Source organism: Paroedura picta, chromosome 2 (genome assembly GCF_049243985.1).
Source record: "Paroedura picta isolate Pp20150507F chromosome 2, Ppicta_v3.0, whole genome shotgun sequence".
NCBI lineage: Eukaryota > Metazoa > Chordata > Lepidosauria > Squamata > Gekkonidae > Paroedura > Paroedura picta.
Genome location: NC_135370.1, coordinates 62352324 through 62369517, shown reverse-complemented (window position 1 = coordinate 62369517; position 17194 = coordinate 62352324). Strand labels below are relative to the sequence as shown.

The window sequence follows — 17194 nt, the reverse complement described above, 5'->3', positions numbered from 1 at the left end:
TTTTTCTTTGAGCTTTTTGAACTCATCTGGTTTTCTTTCTTTTTTTTTTTATAAGATTTTTATTTTTATTTTCCAGGATTAAAGATAATGAAATACAGGCAATCTACATTGTTAGTACAGAAAAAGAAAGGTTATGCTCTTCATTTAATACATTTAGTTCCCCGTTTCAATCCCCTTTTGTAATATTTAAAGATAATACAATGCAAGTACAGAAAGAAAAAGATTATGCTCTTCGTTTAATACACTTGATACCCCGTTTCAATCCCCTTTTAACTTATTTTCTTAGGTAAATCAGATAAGGGTCCCATTGTTCTTGAAAACCCTCTTCTCTTCATTTAAGATTATAAGACTGGCTACAATATTATGGACTTTTACCCAAAGCTTATAAACTTTTTCACGTTTCCACCACATTTAAAAAGAGAAGTCTACTTTGTTACCATCGTTTCAACATTTGTTTGCATAGTTTTTAACAATTTTGACAATCATAAACAATTTATACTTAACGTGGTCTTAGAGCCATCCACATTTCCACTAGGGAAAAGAAAAAAGGAAAAAATAAAAGCCTACTTAGTTGTACGGAAAGAAAAAATATATATATATATGGGTTGTTAAGGTTAAGTTATATAAGTGTACATTATTAATACAAAAATGATAAAATAGAGTCTTCATTAGTTAGTAAAATAAAGTCTTCGTTAGTTACATTTACACCTCCTCAGTTAGGTGCCTCCTTTTAGTTATGCTTTAAGTTTAGGCTGAGAGTCACTACAGAGATATGTTAAATAATTCAAATTCAGCTAACATAGGAAATCTAAGACCCCACACTTACATGGTAGTATAAACCCATTCCATTAAGTGTCTCCTTTTAATTAAGCTTTAATTTTGGGCTGGTAGACACTACGAAGTTAGATTTAATAATACAAATTCAGCTTACTTAGAAGATCTTAGACCCCAAATTAACTTCTTAACTAGTTATATTGGCTATATGGCTACGGAAAAAAGGAAAAGGAGGAAAAGAATTTCAAACACTGTGTCTTATTTCCGTTCCCCAAGCTTCTTAAGGGGGTCTCATATCGAGGCTTGTTGCATCTTGTTGTTCCCATTGACTTATGTTCTGTCCAGTTGGCCTTTGGCTTAGAAAGTGCAATTGTAGTCTTTCCCTCGGAGTATACATCGGTGAATCTTGAAACAGTTGTACCTCCTGGGCTCCAATATCAGTACAGTTTTTTTCCCCCAAGAAGCTCCTTTCAATTGATTACTTTCACAGCAGATCCATATATCTTTTGATTGGTTCTTGTGTACTGTTGCTTTGGAGTGGCTGTATGTCTTCTTCGGTAGGGTGTCCTTATCTAGGCTGCAAAGCTCCGACATCCCCTTTTCCATCTCCATAGTTTCAAATTTTTCTTCTGCTGGTAATTTTCCACCTTGTTTAGAGCTATCATCAGCCACTGTTATTGATTCATCATTCCTGTTAGAGACTTCTTCCTTGACGCCTTTGAACTCCATGAGCATATTTTTAAGCAAGCCATCTGTAAATGCTTTCAAATCTTGAGTTTGTTTCTCTAATAGATGAGCAAATTTTTTTAGCATAGACATGTTCTGTTGTTGTTATGTGCGAAGTCGTGTCCGACCCATCGCGACCCCATGGACAATGATCCTCCAGGCCTTCCTGTCCTCTACCATTCCCCGGAGTCCATTTAAGTTTGCACCTACTGCTTCAGTGACTCCATCCATCCACCTCATTCTCTGTCGTCCCCTTCTTCTTTTGCCCTCGATCTCTCCCAGCATTAGGCTCTTCTCCAGGGAGTCCTTCCTTCTCATGAGGTGGCCAAAATATTTGAGTTTCATCTTCAGGATCTGGCCTTCTAAAGAGCAGTCAGGGCTGATCTCCTCTAGGACTGACTGGTTTGTTCGCCTTGCAGTCCAAGGGACTCGCAAGAGTCTTCTCCAGCACCAGAGTTCAAAAGCCTCAATTCTTTGACGCTTGGCCTTCCTTATGGTCCAACTTTCGCAGCCATACATTGCAACTGGGAAGACCATAGCCTTGACTAAACGCACTTTTGTTGGCAGGGTGATGTCTCTGCTTTTTAGGATGCTGTCTAGATTTGCCATAGCTTTCCTCCCCAGGAGCAAGCGTCTTTTAATTTCTTTGCTGCAGTCCCCATCTGCAGTGATCTTGGAGCCCAGGAAAATAAAATCTGTCACTATCTCCATTTCTTCCCCTTCTATTTGCCAGGAATTGAGAGGGCCAGATGCCATGATCTTTGTTTTCTTGATGTTAAGTTTCAAGCCAACTTTGGCACTCTCCTCCTTCACCCGCATCAACAGGCTCTTTAGTTCCTCTTCACTTTCTGCCATTAGAGTGGTATCATCTGCATATCTGAGGTTGTTGATATTTCTCCCTGCAATCTTGATCCCAATTTGTGACTCCTCTAATCCCGCATTTCTCATGATGTGCTCTGCATACAAGTTAAATAGGCAAGGCGACAGTATACAGCCTTGCCGAACTCCTTTCTCAATTTTGAACCAGTCAGTGATTCCATGTTCAGTTCTCACTGTTGCTTCTTGACCTGCATATAAATTTCTCAAGAGACAAATAAGATGCTCTGGTATTCCCATCTCTTTAAGAACTTGCCACAATTTGTTGTGCTCCACACAATCAAAGGCTTTAGCATAGTCAATGAAGCAGAAGTAGACGTTCTTCTGGTACTCCCTAGCTTTCTCCATGATCCAGCGTATGTTGGCAATTTGATCTCTAGTTCCTCTGCCTCTTCGAAATCCTGCCTGTACTTCTGGAAGTTCTCGGTCCACATATTGCTAGAGCCTAGCTTGTAGGATTTTGAGCATAACTTTGCTAGCATGAGAAATTAGTGCGATGGTGCGGTAGTTTGAACATTCTTTGGCATTGCCCTTCTTTGGGATTGGAATGTAAACTGACCTTTTCCAATCCTGTGGCCATTGTTGAGTTTTCCAAATTTGCTGGCATATTGAGTGTAGCACTTTTACTGCATCGTCCTTTAAGATTTTGAATAGTTCAACTGGAATGCTGTCACTACCACTAGCTTTATTGTTGCTCAGACTTCCTAAGGCCCATTTGACTTCACATTCCAGGAAGGCTGTCTCCAGGTCAGTAACTACCCCATTGTGGTCATCAGGGATGTTAAGCTCGCTCTTGTATAGTTCTTCTGTATAATTTTGCCACCTTTGTTTGATCTCTTCTGCTTCTGTGAGGTCCCTACCATTTTGGTCCCTTATCATACCCATCTTTGCATGAAACGTTCTCTTCATATCTCCAATTTTCTTGAAAAGATCTCTGGTCCTCCCCATTCTATTGTTTTCTTCTATTTGTTTGCACTGTTCATTTAAGAAGGCATTCTTATCTCTTCTAGCTTTTCTCTGGAATTCTGCATTCAATTGGGTGTATCTTTCTCTTTCTCCCTTGCCTTTCACTTCCCTTCTCTCCTTAGCTATTTGTAAAGCTTCCTCAGACAGCCATTTTGATTTCTTGCATTTCTTTTTCTTTGGGATGGTTTTAGTTGCTACCTCTTGTACAATGTTGCGAACCTCCGTCCATAGTTCTTCAGGCACTCTGTCTATCAGATCTAGTTCCTTAAATCTATTTGTCACCTCCACTGTGTATTCGTCAGGGATATGATTTAGTTCATACCTGAGTGGCCTAGTGCTTTTCCCTACTTTCTTCAATTTAAGCCTAAATTTTACAACAAGAAGCTCATGATCTGAACCACAATCAGCTCCTGGTCTTGTTTTTATTGACTGGATAGAACTTTTCCATCTTTGGCTGCAGAGCACATAGTCAATCTGATTTCTGTGTTGACCGTCTGGTGATGTCCATGTGTAGAGTCGTCTCTTGGGTTGCTGGAAAAGAGTGTTTGCTATGACCATTGTATTCTCTTGACAAAATTCTACCAGCCTGTGCCCTGCTTCATTTTGTACTCCAAGGCCAAACTTGCCTGTTATCCCGGTTATCTTTTGGCTTCCTACTTTAGCATTCCAATCCCCCATGATGATAAGCACATCATTTTTGGGCGTTGCTTCTAGAAGGTGTTGTAGGGCTTCATAGAACTGATCAACTTCATCCTCTTCAGCAGCAGTGGTTGGGGCGTAGACCTGGATCACTGTGATGTTGAATGGTTTGCCTTGGATTCGAACTGAGATCATTCTGTCATTTTGGGGATTGTATCCCAAGACTGCTTTTCCTACTCTCTTATTGATTATGAATGCTACTCCATTTCTTCTGTGAGATTCTTGTCCACAGTAGTATACCTGATGGTCATCTGAATTAAATTCACCCATTCCTGTCCATTTTAGTTCACTGATTCCTAAAATGTCGATGTTCAGTCTTCTCATTTCTTGTTTGACCACGTCCAGCTTGCCTTGATTCATGGATCTGACGTTCCAGGTTCCTATGGAATAAAAATCTTTACAGCATCGGACTGTCTTTTCGCCACCAGTTACTTCCACAACTGAGCGTCCTTTCGGCTTTGGCCCAGCCGCTTCATTCATTCTGGCGCTACTCGTACTAGCCGTCTGCTCATCCCCAGTAGCATATTGGACACCTTCCGACCTGAGGGGCTCATCTTCTAGCGTCATATCGTTATGCCTATTGGAACTGTCCATAGAGTTTTCATGGCAAAGATACTGGAGTGGTTTGCCATTGCCTTCTCCAGTGGATCACCTTTTGTCAGAGCTCTCAGCTATGACCTTGGGTGGCCCTGCACGGCATAGCTCATAGCTTCACTGAACTACGCAAGCCCCCTTGCCACAACAAGGCAGCGATCCTTGAAGGGGGAGACATGTTCTAGGCTTAGAATTTTATTAGTCTTAGGCAATTTTGCAAATAACCAGTAGAGGTCCTACAGAGTCCTAACGAAAGCAACAGTCTGTTTTGATATTAAAGCAATGTCTCGTACTGGAACAGAATTCTCGCGAGATCTTCCCACCTACGGCTCTTATCTCTTATCTCCGAAAACCAAAACAAGTGCAGTAAGAGCTGTTACTAATTAGTTTGAGTTAGTTTAAGTCCTTCTTCTACTTAGGAAAGAGAATTAGCCTGCCTCATATCGAGGTGGCTTCAAGCAGAGCCAGAGACGGGGGGAAAAGGAGAAACGGAGAAACGGAAAAGTACTTGCATCTCTGTGCGTTGATTGATGTCTTAATATCTTGGAATTTAGCAGATGTTCTCCCCTCAGTTCACAGCATTCATTTGCAGTAAATCGTAGTAGAGGATCAAAGTAGATTCGCTTATCTTCCTGTCACTCTAGCTTGCTTAAATTAAAGAAAGCAGCTTTCCACGCCGAGAGTTTATTCCAGGGGAGAAGGTGCTGGGGGAAACTCCACTCACTGTTTATAGGCTCGATCTGATGTCTGCCAGATGTTTTCACTCCGGAGTTGTGATGAGTCGAAAGTCTTGCAGGGAAGTATCCAATTAGCTTTGTAGATTAAAATAAGAGCTTTGTAGATTGCAGAGTTGAAAGAAAAGAAAAAAGTTTTAAAATGGCGGATGGCACTTACTGGACCCTGTGCACACTGAGCTTGCGTTCCAATGGGATATTAATTTCCCTGCGGAACAGAGAGGCCCCAGAGATTCACAATGAATTCCTGAGTAGATGGTGGGTGGGTTGGCGTACCCAAAACCCAATTCTGTCAATCACAGCAGCGATTGACCCTCAGTGGAACAGGAGCTCGAAGTATTCGAGCTATCCAAGTGTCATGTCTCCGCCCACTCCAACTCATCTGGTTTTCTTGAAGGTTTGTGCTTTCTGTTGGTACCTCAGTCTCCCTTCTTTAGAAATACCAGCTTCTATCTAACTCCTGAGATGTCTGTGACGGTTTCTTTTCATACCACACCAGAGAAATCCTCACAGCTGATTTCCCCTTTTAAGTGGGCATGGATCCTTTTTATCTCTCTAGAAAATTTACTCGCCCCTTTCCTTCAGCCTGATTGGGAGTCACACACAGTTACCCAAATCACTCTGCCAAATACCATTCCCTGTTCTCTTGACTGTGTAGCACTGCTTTCAGCTGCTTTCACATTAGTCAATACCATGTTCTCTGACTAAAATCTTCTCAGAGTAGAAGTTTTACAGCTAAAACATAGACAGACTTCTCTTGACATAGATTTCTGCCAGGATCCCTTCCTGCAGCTCTTGTATCACTTCTCCCACAATTGTTGCTGACCAATCAGAGTGCTTGGAGTAACCTGCCACTCAAGCTGTGGCCTCCTTGGAAATTTAACCCTTTACTTCCTGGCTCCCTGGCTTTCTAGCACTTTGAGGCTTACTTTGAAAGTGCTGACTATCACACATTATAGTTTGAAGTGCAAGGGTGTTACTGTGCTGAGTCCGCTAGCAGCACTGAAGGTATACTGCTTTGTGTCACTTTTAGTAAAGCCTCAGCAAAGGTCAGCTGTGGTGCAGTATTTAGGAATCAAGCTACTTATCACTCTGCCCATGACGGTTAACTGTTCATTGCACAACTGGAGCCACCACAGGGCTGCTAAGCCACCTGTGACACTGGTAGTGCCCTTCAGTGAATTGATCAAAAATTCTGTGCAAATACTGCCCATTAACTTACAAAGTCTAGCACTCTTGTGTTAAAAACTGAGCCTTTGGCCTATTAACATAGGGATGTTTTTCACTCCTTTGTGTAATATTTGAAAACACAATGTTTTAGGTGGGGGCCTGAAAGGCAAAGCAGATTTTAATTACCCTGGTGCTTAATTAGCCCAATTATTTTATTTTTAGCAAAGGTTTGTTTAGATTAACTCACATTTCTAGTTATACCACTACCACAAGCCTGTTTGGAGGTTTGGAATGGATGACAATCACTAAAAACTGGACACTTGTCCATTCTTAAACTGAAAGCCACTCCCGTCATTGGTATAATAAGCGCAGCCATTGAGCTTCAGTCTGCTGAGTTTCAGTCTGTTAGAAAGGGTGCCATTGGTCTAACTGTAGAACAAGTAATATTACTGCAATTGTTATTACACAGATAAATCTGTAATTGCACTTCCTGAAGAGTGGGGAGACATGAAGCAAAAGCGTGTCATTGCAGTGGAGTTAAATCCAGGAGTGAAGGAATACCAGGATGTCCATCAGATGTTTAGCCAGACATGCCAGTCATTCACAGTTGAAAAGGTAAGTAGATCTCTGTTGTTTTGCTGCTGCTTAAAACAGCCAGTGAGGAAGGGGAGGGAAGTTGTCTTTTTCTTGCCTTGTTGTTCTTGTGGTGGTGTTTTTTAAAAACAAACAAACTGGCAACTTGTGAAGAAGAAAATAGTAGCATGCACCGAGCCACATTGCCAAAAATCTGGCTGGTACTTCCTGCCAAGCAGATGCTAGAGTCCATGGGAGAAATTCAGTGTGAATGTTGTAGTTCACTACTATATGGGCAGAACTATTGTGGAAACCTATTGGACAACTATTAATGCCCATCTGCAAAATTCTGCACAAATAGACCTTTTTGGTCAATGCCAGACATGTTTCTTGTTTCCATAATCCATATTTTATAGCCATACTCATGGGACTGATGATTCTATTCCAACAATTATTCTATTCCAACTCTATGATTCTATGACTCTATTCCAACTCTATGATTCTATGACTCTATTCCAACTCTATGATTCTATCTCTATTCCAACTCTATGATTCTATGACTCTATTCCAATTCTATGATTCTATGACTCTTTTGGGTCCAGAAACATAAAAATAGGAGAGTTTTTAAAAATCCAACACTGTCCTTTGTTGTGGTATTATTGTGACCTACAGACTTTTCTCTGTCTCCTGTTCCCTATTGCATTGTGGTGATTTCCCTGCAACTGTGGCTGAAGGCCCCACTGATTTTGAAAGTAACAGTACTGAAATGCTGCCCAGGGAAATACAAGCTTGCTAAAGAGAACTAAAGAGCTGGTTTGATATTGCTGTATCAGACATATTCAACCTCTTCCCACTTCATTGGTATAATATCAATACAAATTAGTCATGCGCAAAGTCCAGGAAAAACATGGCCCTTTGGGAAAGGGATAATAGGGTTGGGCACTTAAGCATCCAAAGCGGCCGTTCGCGCCCGAAGCAGCCAGCGCCGTGCCACAGGGGGGTGGCATTGCGCTGGCTGCTTCAGGTGCGAACGGCTGCTTTGGACGCTGAAATGCCCAACCCTAACACCAGATTGATCCTGCAGAACGCTTTTCAAGTTGTTATTTGTTGTTATGTGCGAAGTCGTGTCCGACCCATCGCGACCCCATGGACAATGATCCTCCAGGCCTTCCTGTCCTCTACCATTCCCCGGAGTCCATTTAAGTTTGCACCTACTGCTTCAGTGACTCCATCCAGCCACCTCATTCTCTGTCGTCCCCTTCTTTTTTCAAGAGAGATACTTTAATGCAGGGGTAGTCGACCTGTGGTCCTCCAGATGTTCATGGACTACAATTCCCATGAGCCCCTGCCAGCGTTTGCTGGCAGGGGCTCGTGGGAATTGTAGTCCATGAACATCTGGAGGACCACAGGTCGACTACCCCTGCTTTAATGGACTAACGGCTCAAGTTAGATACAGTCATTTCATGATCTTCAAATGGTTATGTTCCCATTGCCTTTTTTGTGTCAGATCTTCTGTTTCAAGACAGATATAGCCAGAATCAAGAGACTTAATACAGCTCTGTGCTGACTTCAGGGGGGGAAAGTAATGAGGCACTATCATTTGGATAACTGGTCAACTCATATTTCTGCAGTTATTATGTACTTGGCATTTGGTGTCTTCGTCACTAGTGCCTTGTGAGGAAAGAATGATTTTGAGATGTCTTGCACTGGATATCAAGTACGTTTACAGTTTAATAGAGTATTACGTGTTCAATGTTTTGCTGTGGATTCTTGTTTAGGGTGTGGGCATGGATCCTAAACATCTGAATAAAACCCCAATAAAACCCTCTTAAAACAGACATAAAAACCAAAACAATACTAAATACAATACAAAAAAACAAACCATGAGGATAAGATGCTGCAGCAAAAAACTCATCCCAGTTCTAACAATCCCAGTAATACGTTCTGGAGGGGAAGGGTGAGCTGAGGGCGCAGATGGAAATCGCTATCACCACTCCTATGTGGGGGGGGGGGGAATGATCTTTCTTGCTGCCCAGCGTCAACTGTAGACCTGGCGGAAGAGCTCCATTTTGCAGGCCCTCAACTGAGATCTGATTGTTTCTGGGAGTTAGATTTCTTCATGGTGGAGAGGTGGCTTTTGATGACACCCCCCCCCCATTTTCTTCACTGAAAAGAACTGGCAGAAGTCCTTGATGGCTTCCAGATCACTCTTTAAGAAATGTATGCAGTGTGCAACCAAAATCACTTGCAGTGACAAGCACATTCTGTGCCTTGCGTTTGGTAGAGCCCCATAATTTAACAACTTGCAAAATTTGCCAAGCGTTTATCCCAAAAGTGTGCTTCAACAACAACACAAGGCCATTATCTCCAAACCATCAAGTTGCTCCTAGAATTTGATCCAGCAAAGACCCCTTCATTCAGTCAACCCCTTCCGTTCCCATTCTGTTCCAACCCCATGTCGGTATGCTCGGTTCTGATGGTCTGGCAGCAGTGAAGACCCACTTACCTCTGTAGAGACTTATCTCTGGTTTTGTCTTTGGTTCATATGCATCCAGCCTCTCCTCTGCCTCTGGCCTTGGTTTCAATTTGCATTTCTTCTGAACCACCCTTGAAGAAGGCAAAGAAAATGAAGCATAAAGAAAATGGCTTCATATTCCAAGCATCAGAAGGGATTATCTTCCCGTCTAACATAATTTTGTGCTGCCCTGCACCCCACCATCATACCTGCCATCTCCAAACAGATCAGTGTCAGAGTAAAGTTTGAAAGGATCAATCCTCCCCACAAAAATCTATCACCTCTCAAAATTGAAACAATGAGAATGGCCCCATAGTTCTGGCCTGGCCGACCCCTATTTATTTGTTTGTTTGTTTATTTATTTATTTATTATATTTATGTACCGCCCACCCCGGAGTCTCAGGGTGGTATATATAAAATGTATGAACAATACAAGAAACAATCCATAACGTATAAATAACCATAACATTAATAGTATTAACTGATCATTGTAACAATGGTAACAGTACAAACAGATCCAGCAGCAACCTACTATATGTCTGTGGCAACTTACTATATGTCCCTTACTTACCTGCAAACAGTAGCCTGAATTTTATCTCCAACATATGGAATGTAAACCAGGGTATAGTCATTCCACAGAAGATTTTCGCCATTATGAGTCTGAACTACCAATGATGCCATCTGATTCAGAACCCAAGGATGAAAGTACAGTCGTATGCTACTCCAGCTCTGGAGCTAGTAAGAACCTTCACCAGATGACAAAGGACCCCATCCATATCTCCTAATAAGGACCATCACCTATATGATGAGCAATTGCTGAGGGTGGCTAAGGTATTAGAGACCGATCTCTCAACAATGGATAATAGGCCAAAAGATTAAATTCTGAGCTGCCCCTATCTGGATTCTCCTTTCAAGTCTGGCAAGGGTTTGAAGATCTCCTGACTCAAAAATAGAAAAAAACAGCATTGATGTATGAACAATACAAGAAACAATCCAGAACGTATAAATAACCATTAATAGTATTAACTGATCATTGTAACAATGGTAACAGTGCAAACAGATCCAGCAGCAACCTACTATATGTCTGCGGCAACCGGCAGCCTCACAAAAGATTGAAACTCTGTATAGGTTCAAGCAAGATTCTTGTGAGTTCCTATCTACACATCCTCCACCTTCCTCTCTCCCTGAAATGTGGCAATTCAGGTGGGAAAATGCCATCACATCTACTTCAGTCTTTTAAAACTAGAAAAATTATGTCCATGTCAGGCCTGTGCAGTCCCAATGTGTGTCTTTATAGAAGAAGTCATCAGATATCAGTTACAGGTAAGTGCATTTTATTTTTTAACATTCCTTCAAAAAGACAAATGGCTTATTGTCAATATCCTGTTTAATTCCTGTGCAGATTGAGAGGATTCAGAATCCGTACTATTGGCAAGCATACCAAATAAAGAAACAGGAGATGGATGCCAAAAATGGCACTACAAATAATGAGAAACGCCTGTTTCATGGAACAGCACGTTCATCTTTGACGCTCATAAATAATTCTGGATTTAATCGGAGTTATGCTGGAGTTCATGGTAAGATGGTGATCAGATCACGTCACTGGATCATGTGCCTTCTATGCATGATTGGCAAGTCCTGTGGAGTAAATTATTACTTTACATGCTGTGTTCTAGAAATGAGGAATTAAGATCATAGCCTGAAACACATGCTGTGATCTGGTGAACTCTATTTTGTATTTTGGGTTTGTCTTAATAATGATAATTGCCTGGTTATCTGCACCCTCTGCTGTTCTAAGAATAAATCTAAAAAGATGTGAGTATGCAAGTAAATTCTACAAGAACTGATGAAGGCACCAGCTTTCAGTATACACAGTGGAGTGGGTGTGCCTGTTACAGTTTTTGAAATGAAGATCCTAGCACTCCTGATAGCTTGTCAGCACCTGGAGCCAAGCTGAGAGAGTGTCTGCTTGGCTACAGGGGGCCGCTATCAGCAGGAAAGAGGGATCCAGTAGAAAGGGAGGAAAGTTCTCCCAGGAAGGGCCTTCACCCCTTTGATTTAAATCCTGCTTTCTGCTCCCAGTGAAAAGCTGCAGAGACTTAAAAGCAGAGTTTAAATGGCTCTAAGTCATTTGGGCCAAACAGCTGAGTAGTAAGGGAGTTACCATCCACTAAGTTGTTTCTCTTGAAGAGCATGAACTGTTACAAGCTGCCATAAATTGTGCCCAAAATTTGTGGTAGTTCTTCAGTTCCTGCACTTAGGTTTGCAAACTCCAAACAGGCCAAATTTCTTAGGGTTATATTTTCCAGTAGACCAAGTGGTCATACATTAGGACATTGTTTTGAATTCTCTTTTAACAAAAGGAGAGAGTATAGTGTTTAAGGATACAAGTGAGTGGGGTACAGCTCATACGTAGGATACAATATTGGGGAAAAGCCCATTATAATTAATCAAATGCTTGAGTCAGTAAAAATGATTTTACACCTAAGGATGCCACATGGTGGCTGAAAATGTCAATAGTCTGTGCCTTTTCTATATCTCAAATTGCCCCGGGCTTTCAGCATAGATTCATCAACTAAGAGCATGCCTGCAGGGTTTGGACTAGATCCTTTTGGCACCTAGTTGAGATCTAAAATTTGGCTGTGACTCGCATTTGCTACTGAAATTTGATTGACAACTGAAAAAACAACTGCGGTTGGCTGGATCAGCTTAATTTTGCAGCCTGAAAAGTTCTGCAGTAATACAAATAGATTATGGTAATGCAGTTTCAGGTAGGATTTTGCACACGCTTAGAAACCAGGAATGGAAGGTTCTTCTACAGATGTGACTGTTTTTTCTCGTTTATTATCAGAGATGGAAAGATAATTGCACCTTTGAAGTTGTATACAAATAAAATAATACAAATAAAATAAAAGGGAGCTCCTCCACCAGGCATTTGCTTGAGGCCGACTGACTCAAAACATCTAAAGGTTCCCCCCCCCCCCCGACTGAGAGGTCGAACCTCCCTAGGGATTGTCAATGTTATTGTTTGTTAAAATGCTGTTCTACTTGGTATATTATACCATGATTGTTATCCGTTATATTGATATTGTTCTGTGTAAATGTTCTAGTGTTTTATGTAAACCACCCAGAGCTGTAGCGAAGGGCAGTATAAATATGTAAATAAATAAAATAAAATAATAAATACAAATAAAATACCAGGTCTTCTTCCCCCCCTGGTTTATTCTTCAGTGCCTGAATTCTGGCTTGCAAAAGTCAGATGTGAGGGCAGAGAAGCATACCATTCCTTTCTCCTGAGCTTTGTGCATGTCTGGAGATCTGAAGATAGATTTTTCAGAAAACACTTTTGCGAAGGCAAGAGAACTCCCTCTCCATTCCACAAGATTCATAGGAGGAGGTCTTGAACAAGCATACAATTCTATCTGCTATCTAAGATATGACTTTGTGTACGCCTGTCCTTGGCTGTGTTTGAACTTCCATCCGTTAATGCCAGGAGGGCCAATAACGCCCACTGGTACATAAAGAAAAACTAGAAAGATAAGCAGTGATCAGGATGAATCTCAGGATTTGTTCCCCTTAGACTGATTCTGTCCATCCCCAACAAATACATTTAAATTTGTTGTTGTTAGGTGCGAAGTCGTGTCCGACCCATCGCAACCCCATGGGCAATGATCCTCCAGGCCTTCCTGTCCTCTACCATTCCCCGGAGTCCATTTAAGTTTGCATTTAAATTAAAAGGGGTCTAACTGCAGTGCCTGTCGGGGGCAACCGGGCACTTTGCATACAAATGTAGCATAACAGTCCACTTAATATGATAATTTGTGAAATTGGCACACAGATTAAATTGGGGCCTCTACAGATTAATCAGTGGTGGTTAATTATTCTTGTTCTCCCCCCCCCCTTTTCTGTAGCTGCAGCCTATGGGAATGGAACTTACTTTGCTGTTAACGCCAACTATTCTGCTCAGGACACCTATTCGACACGAGATGAAGAGGGGAAAAAGTACATGTACCTTGCTAGAGTGCTCGTTGGAGAATATTGTGTTGGATCGGCAGGCTTAGTTGTTCCAAAAGCAAAAAGTAAAGCAGATCCTACTAACTTGTATGACAGCGTGACTGATAATATGAAAAGGCCCTCCATGTTTGTCATTTTCAATGATATCCAGGCCTATCCGGAGTACCTCATTACTTTTAAATGATTAAGTGATAAACTTGCTTTTTTATCCTTGCTTTACAGTTCACTGCTTTACATTGATATTGCATCATATATTTATACACTAATAAATGAACAAATTCATGTGAGTGTATGATCTTTATTTATTTTGTATTTATTTATTAGATTTTTATACCGCACTTCCATATGGCTCAGTAGACCAGGGTGTAAACTGCACGGAGCTTTTATTCCAACCCCAGATCGATTCAATCCCTGCCCTCTACACAGAATGCGATTTCTGTTTGGATTTGGGGCGATTTAAAATTTCCTTCTGCAGCAAGAAGGATTGATCCGGAGTGACCCTACCTTTATTGTGCGATATCTTTTAACCCTCAATATTTAAAGGCTGTTTTGAATCTGGGCTCTCCTCTATGGTAGAGGATCCGTGATTGGCCACAGGTGGTCATGTGACAAACTTGCCTTAAAGGAGAAGCCCCTAATTTTTCTCAACTTCTGTCAGTCCTGGATTTTTTCTCCTTTCTCTGCCTTTTTTGATCTTCTCCCCCACCCCCTCCAAGAAAAGAGGCTCCCTGCTTAGCTCCTCCCCCCTTCAAGAAATGAGAGGCTTGGCTCTGCCCCCCTTTTGAACTACCCTAACCACGTGCAGAACACTTTCCTGTTTCAATGGGGGGGGGGGAAGAGGACAATCCGAGTTCAAAGTGATCTGCATTCAACAGGATTGACAATGGAATAAACAAAGTAAGTGCAGACTCTGCATTGCTTGTAGGAGGTTGTTGCAGTCTGGATTTTTTTATGAAAGCCTTTCAAATTGGCATTGTACAGGAGCAAAACATGAGCAAAGCAACATCCCTTCTGCATAAAGTGTTTTTCTTTGATTCACGTGGGTAGCCATGTTGGTTTGAAGCAGCACAACAAAACAAAACTAGAGTCCAGTGGCACCTATATGACCAACAAAGATTTATTCAAGGCATGAGCTTTCGAGTGAAAGCACTCTTCCTCAGCATAGAGACATTTTTTTTACAACTTGGAGCAAATCATTAATTTTTTTCTTGCATTAACTGAATCGTGACAGTTTCTACGTAAGACTGTCTTCTAAAGTTACTTTTTAATATTGCCAGAGAAAGAAACGACTTGTTTCCTTAATAAAATGCTGTTCATTTTTTTTTTTCGTTTTGGTATCCTTATGTTTATGTCTCCTAGTTGGTTGGGCACACCAAAAAGTAGTACAATTAGAAAATTGCCAAGGAAAAGCATGTATGTTCGCAGTTGATTTCCATGGAAGGAAAATTTCAAAATAAAGGGATTAGTATTTTGGGGGTGGGAGGGAAGAGTAAGCAAAGGGGTCTCAAACAGTTTGACTACCTCTGATTTAGAACCTCAAGAATAGAAACTTACTTAAAATGTACATGGCAGATTAAGAGAAAAAGCACAAACAATGATGGCAGCGTTGTTAACCAGAGCCAAGGAAAGAACAAAAGCAAGGGGTATCATTTTGCTTCTTTTCTGGGACATCTTATATGTGACACCTGAAAGGGCCCCTTTCTGAGATGATCCATGTTATGGTGCCTCTCTGCCTTCATTAGCGTTTTTTATTTTTTGCTGCCAGCAAAGGCTCTTGCCTGAGTCTTCTTAGTTGAGCAGGAAGGATAGATTAGTAATGTTTGGCAGAAAGAGGTCAAAAATATGAAGGTGGATCTGAATTAAAAGGGGATTCTTTACTCTAAATAAAACAGGCATTTTCTCTTAAACCTAGTTTATTTAGAAGTCTAACAGCATAATAGCTTCAGCATTCTTCATAATAATGGTTTCTGATAGGTACAGTTCTTCTTAAGGGACGAACCCACCAGACATGTGCGTAGCTGGCAGCTTTCCGCCCTGCCAGATGGCTGGCAAGGAAGCATCGGACTCTCGTGGCCTTTGCGTGCCTCCTCCTTGCCCTCCCACCCTATTCGAGGGGAAGCCTGGCCTGCTGAGGCCTGAGCTGGGGGCTCCCGAAGCTGTTCCACCCGCAGAGGACAGGCTGAGTGGTGGTGGTGAGGCAGGGGGTGGCAGCTTGGGAAACACTGTTGAAGTTCCTTGGCCATTCGGAGGCGTTCTTCTCTCACCTTTTCTATCTGCTTCTGTGGTGGCTGCAGGGTCTAAAGATAGGAGGAAGAACACTGTCTGCCGTTTTCCCTCCTGTTCTGGCAGCCAAGACTGACTCTGCAACAATAGTAGCAGCAGAATACTGTGCTCAGCCCAGAGCAAGCCCAGCCTTCGGAGAGAATTTTCAAAAAGTGGGACTCTCTAACCATTGCGGAAAGGCGCCAGCTGGCTGCCCCGCTGGGTCTGACAAAGAGAGAAAGTTCAAAGGATGGCTTGAGTATCGCAAGCGGAGAAGTAAGAAGTGTGCCAAATCCAGTGGCAAAGTTTCCTGCCTTCCGCCCTCTTCTTGTCATAAGATTCCCAGAGTCCCACCCAACTTTCCTCAGTACTTGGCTGTGTGTCAGCATCAAAGTGCTCCAACTTTTGGTTTGCCCTCCAGCTCACACTACCCATTGTACCTGCCCCCACTAAATCCTCCCACCCACTCTGTGTTCCTGGTCTGCCCTATCACTTCCCCTCCCCCCAGAGTCCTTGGTGCATCCAGCTATACAGAATCAATCAGACTGCACACCATCTCCGCATTCTGCTGAGTAAGGTTCCCCAGGGCCCGGTCCATGAAGACATTGTTTCCATTTGGAGTCTTTTCATATATGGAAAAAAAATGCACTGACTTCTTAAAGAAAAAATATTAAAACTCCTTAACAAAAAGCAAAGAACAAATTTCTTAAGTAGCCCTAGATCTGAATGCTTATTTTCCTCATGTGCCACTTAGGCTAACAACTTCCACAAGTTTAGTAATATTTAATATAGAATCATACATTACTTAGTAGGGAAAATGAAAAGTGGGGGAAAGGAAGAAAATAAAGGGGGGAAGACTACATGAATGTTTAAAAAAGAACCTGTAAAGATTTAAATTCAGCAGTAAAGAAACATGAAGTGCATTGAGGATCTTATATAAAGTGCAATGAGGATCTGGCATTTGGGGGGCAGGATGCCACACACACTGCTTGTTGTGGAAGGGGCAGGATGCTCTCATGGGGGTAGGAAGCGAGTTTCCCAGTTGCAGATTTCTGAAAACTACTGAAGCAGCAAACCTTTTACCGCTGTCTCGCCTTTGTTGGAAAACCCTGGGATCTGATCTGGCTTTGCCTCACCAGCAAAGAGACCTAAGGACAGCTGAGCATGTCCATCTCCAAAAGCAGCTGTTAGGTGCATCATTGGCATTCTTTTGGAGTGCCTTTAGGGATGACTGTGCAAATCCACCCATGGTACAAGGGAAGCTTTCCACTCTCACCAAAGGGGAAACACC

General features: G+C 42.0%; 1 protein-coding gene across 1 annotated transcript in view; it reads left to right on the top strand.

The window, feature by feature from the left end:
- The window catches only part of LOC143829447 (protein mono-ADP-ribosyltransferase PARP14-like), a 43939-nt gene extending 30016 nt beyond the window's left edge, over nucleotides 1–13923 (top strand). Inside the window, exons 18-20 of the mRNA XM_077320336.1 lie at nucleotides 7009–7154; nucleotides 11030–11204; nucleotides 13539–13923. Coding sequence (XP_077176451.1) covers nucleotides 7009–7154; nucleotides 11030–11204; nucleotides 13539–13825 — 608 coding nt within the window. The 3' untranslated portion in view covers nucleotides 13826–13923. The remainder of the gene's footprint in view (nucleotides 1–7008; nucleotides 7155–11029; nucleotides 11205–13538) is intronic.
- Nucleotides 13924–17194: the final 3271 nt, after the last annotated feature.